This window comes from Lissotriton vulgaris, chromosome 6, assembly GCF_964263255.1.
Source record: "Lissotriton vulgaris chromosome 6, aLisVul1.2, whole genome shotgun sequence".
NCBI classification, from domain to species: domain Eukaryota; kingdom Metazoa; phylum Chordata; class Amphibia; order Caudata; family Salamandridae; genus Lissotriton; species Lissotriton vulgaris.
Genome location: NC_141694.1, coordinates 725,954,682 through 725,957,219, shown reverse-complemented (window position 1 = coordinate 725,957,219; position 2,538 = coordinate 725,954,682). Strand labels below are relative to the sequence as shown.

Genomic DNA, 2,538 nt, shown 5'->3' with positions numbered 1-2,538 from the left:
TATGTATAGAGAGTATTACAAGCACCAGGCGGGGTATGGAGGGCCCCCCTACTTTCAAGGAGCTCCTGTTATGTACGGGGTGGGCCTAGGAGGTTTTTTCAGTAGTTTGTTCCGAAGGGCTATGCCTTTTTTGAGAAAAGGTTATGAAATTGCAAAACTGCATGTAAAGACAGCTGCCCAGAATATAGCCCAAGATGTGGTGGGGTCTGTGAAGTCGGCCGTCGTTGAACGTATGAACAGATAGCCTCAAGAAGGGTCAGGACTGTTGTACAAGCCACGCCTCAGTATTAAAAGGAAGAGGAGGTCTTCGCAGCGTCGCAGGCCCCCCGTGCCCTATAAAAAATGTAAGCGATCTTCAAAAAGAGCTCACAAAAGAAGATCCCCGAGGCGGAAGAGAGCTGCTAGGAAGAAGAGAACAGCCTCTAACCTTAACATTTTCTAAAAGGAGCGTCACACTAAATCATGGCTTTTGTACACTGCTCTTCGGGCGAATGCGCCAAGTCAGAGTTAGATCTGTTCTCTCTAAAACCAACACAGACGAGTATTGAAAACAGTTTTTTCATGGAGGTATCTCCACTAGCGGTCCTGATACCGCTGGCCCCTATAGAGTTTTACGTATCAGGGTCCACGGATATGTATCTAGATCTCAACAATACTCTGCTACATGTGGTGTGTAAAATTGTAAAAGCGGATGGATCCGATATTGCTGCAACCGCTAAAGTGGCTACCATTGCTTACCCCATAGCCACGATGTTTAATCAGGTAGACATTACCTTGGGTGACAGACTCATCACGCAAAATGACAATATGTATGCGCACAGGGCTTACATGGAGAGTATCCTGAACTACAGCAGCGATGCCTTGGACACCCAACTTTCCGCAGGGCTTTTCTACAAAGATACTTACGCCCAGTTTAAAAACACAGCTCTGGATGGCCCCAATACCGGGTTTGTAAAAAGAGCTGGGTTTTCTGCAGAGAGTCGTGAGTTCGATCTGCTAGGACGAATACATTCAGACCTCTTCTTCCAGGATAAACTAATCGTTAATGGCATAGACCTCAAGATTAAGCTCAACCGTAACAAAGATGCCTTTTGCCTCATTAGTGGGGATTCCGAACAGTATAAACTGCTCATACAGTCTGCAAGCTTGTATGTAAAGAGAGTGAATGTATCACCAATGGTCAGATTGGCTCACGCTGAGGCTCTACAACTGTCAAATGCTAAATATGCCATTGAAAGAGTCTCTATGAAAGTCTACAGCATACCAACGGGCACCAGATTAACACAGCAGCAAAATTTGTTTCTGGGCCAACTACCAAAACTTGTTATTATTGGGTTTGTTGATAATACAGCTTTTAGCGGTGTACATAACTCCAACCCTTTTAATTTCAAGCACTATGGTATCAACTACGCTGCCCTAGTTCACGAGGGAGCTGTCATACCTGCAAAGCCATACACACCTAATTTCGGAACTGGAAATTGTATTAGAGAATATCTTGGATTAGTGGCGATAACTGGGAAACACCTGCTTGATTCGGGTGTCGTCGTATCACGCGAAGGATATGGCGCAGGCTACACGCTATTTGCCTTTGATCTGACCCCCGACATGGAAGATGGTGACCATTACAGCCTGGTTAAAAATGGAAATCTAAAAGCTGAAATCCGCTTTAGCGCAGCCCTAACTACGAATGTGAACATGGTGGTTTTTGCTGTTTTTGATAGTGTCATACAAGTTAATCACGCCCGGCAGATTCTGTTCGATTATCTTTGAAAAGAATATAAAATGGACACTGTTCATATCAGAGACTTCTTAAGCCGCCATAAAGCTGCTAAGAAATACTTTTTGGGTGTTTACCCAAGCGATGGGTTGCCAAAGGAAACAAGTTATGAAAGACCCCGATCTCTGGTCTTTAACACCGATCCTCATCATGAACCAGGAACTCACTGGCCTGCTATGTTTTTGGACACTGACAGGGTAATGGTGCGATAGCCTTGCAGAGTTCCCGGAGCACAGCATCTATACAAAGCCTATATTCAAGTATTTAAAAAAAAGTGGCTTCTAGAGTAGAATATAACAAGTTGCAGGTACAGGATTCTCTATCTATCATGTGTGGGGAACATTGTATATATTTTATCTGTAAAATGTCAGAGGGGCTAACTTTTAGAATTTTTTTTAATTTATATTCAAGTGATAAAGTCAGCAATGATAGGCTTGTTACCCGCTATATGAAAGAAGGCTTGAAACCTATTCTTAGCATTGTTACAAATGAATACGCTATTTGTCAAAAGTGTAAAGTTTTATAAGGAATGTTTGTGTAATGCGCATGTTCAAAATAAAAAATAAATAAATTAATAAAAGCCTGTATTTAACAAAACTACTCAGACTCTGTGTTTTTACTCGGCAATAAGAAAATAAAACAAAGACAGTAGAGTGTTGAAAAGTTATAAATGTTTATTACAAGCATTTTGAAATATTCAGGAATCACACATGTAAAAGTTGTTACAGAGAGAAATAGAGCACCACATAGTAAAGACTGTC

At 41.8% G+C, this 2,538-nt stretch overlaps 1 protein-coding gene across 1 annotated transcript; it reads left to right on the top strand.

Moving 5' to 3' along the window:
- Window positions 1-462: 462 nt before the first annotated feature.
- LOC147707908 (uncharacterized protein F54H12.2-like) lies at window positions 463-1,770 on the top strand. Its single transcript, XM_086925687.1, has one exon. It carries the CDS (start codon window positions 463-465, stop codon window positions 1,768-1,770), a length of 1,308 nt encoding a protein of 435 aa, XP_086781813.1.
- The last annotated feature ends 768 nt before the right edge of the window (window positions 1,771-2,538 follow it).

What these genes read in the sequence shown, in the direction of transcription:
- LOC147707908 (XM_086925687.1), top strand. Translation starts at nt 463, where the DNA reads ATGGCTTTTGTACACTGCTCTTCGGGCGAATGCGCCAAGTCAGAGTTA.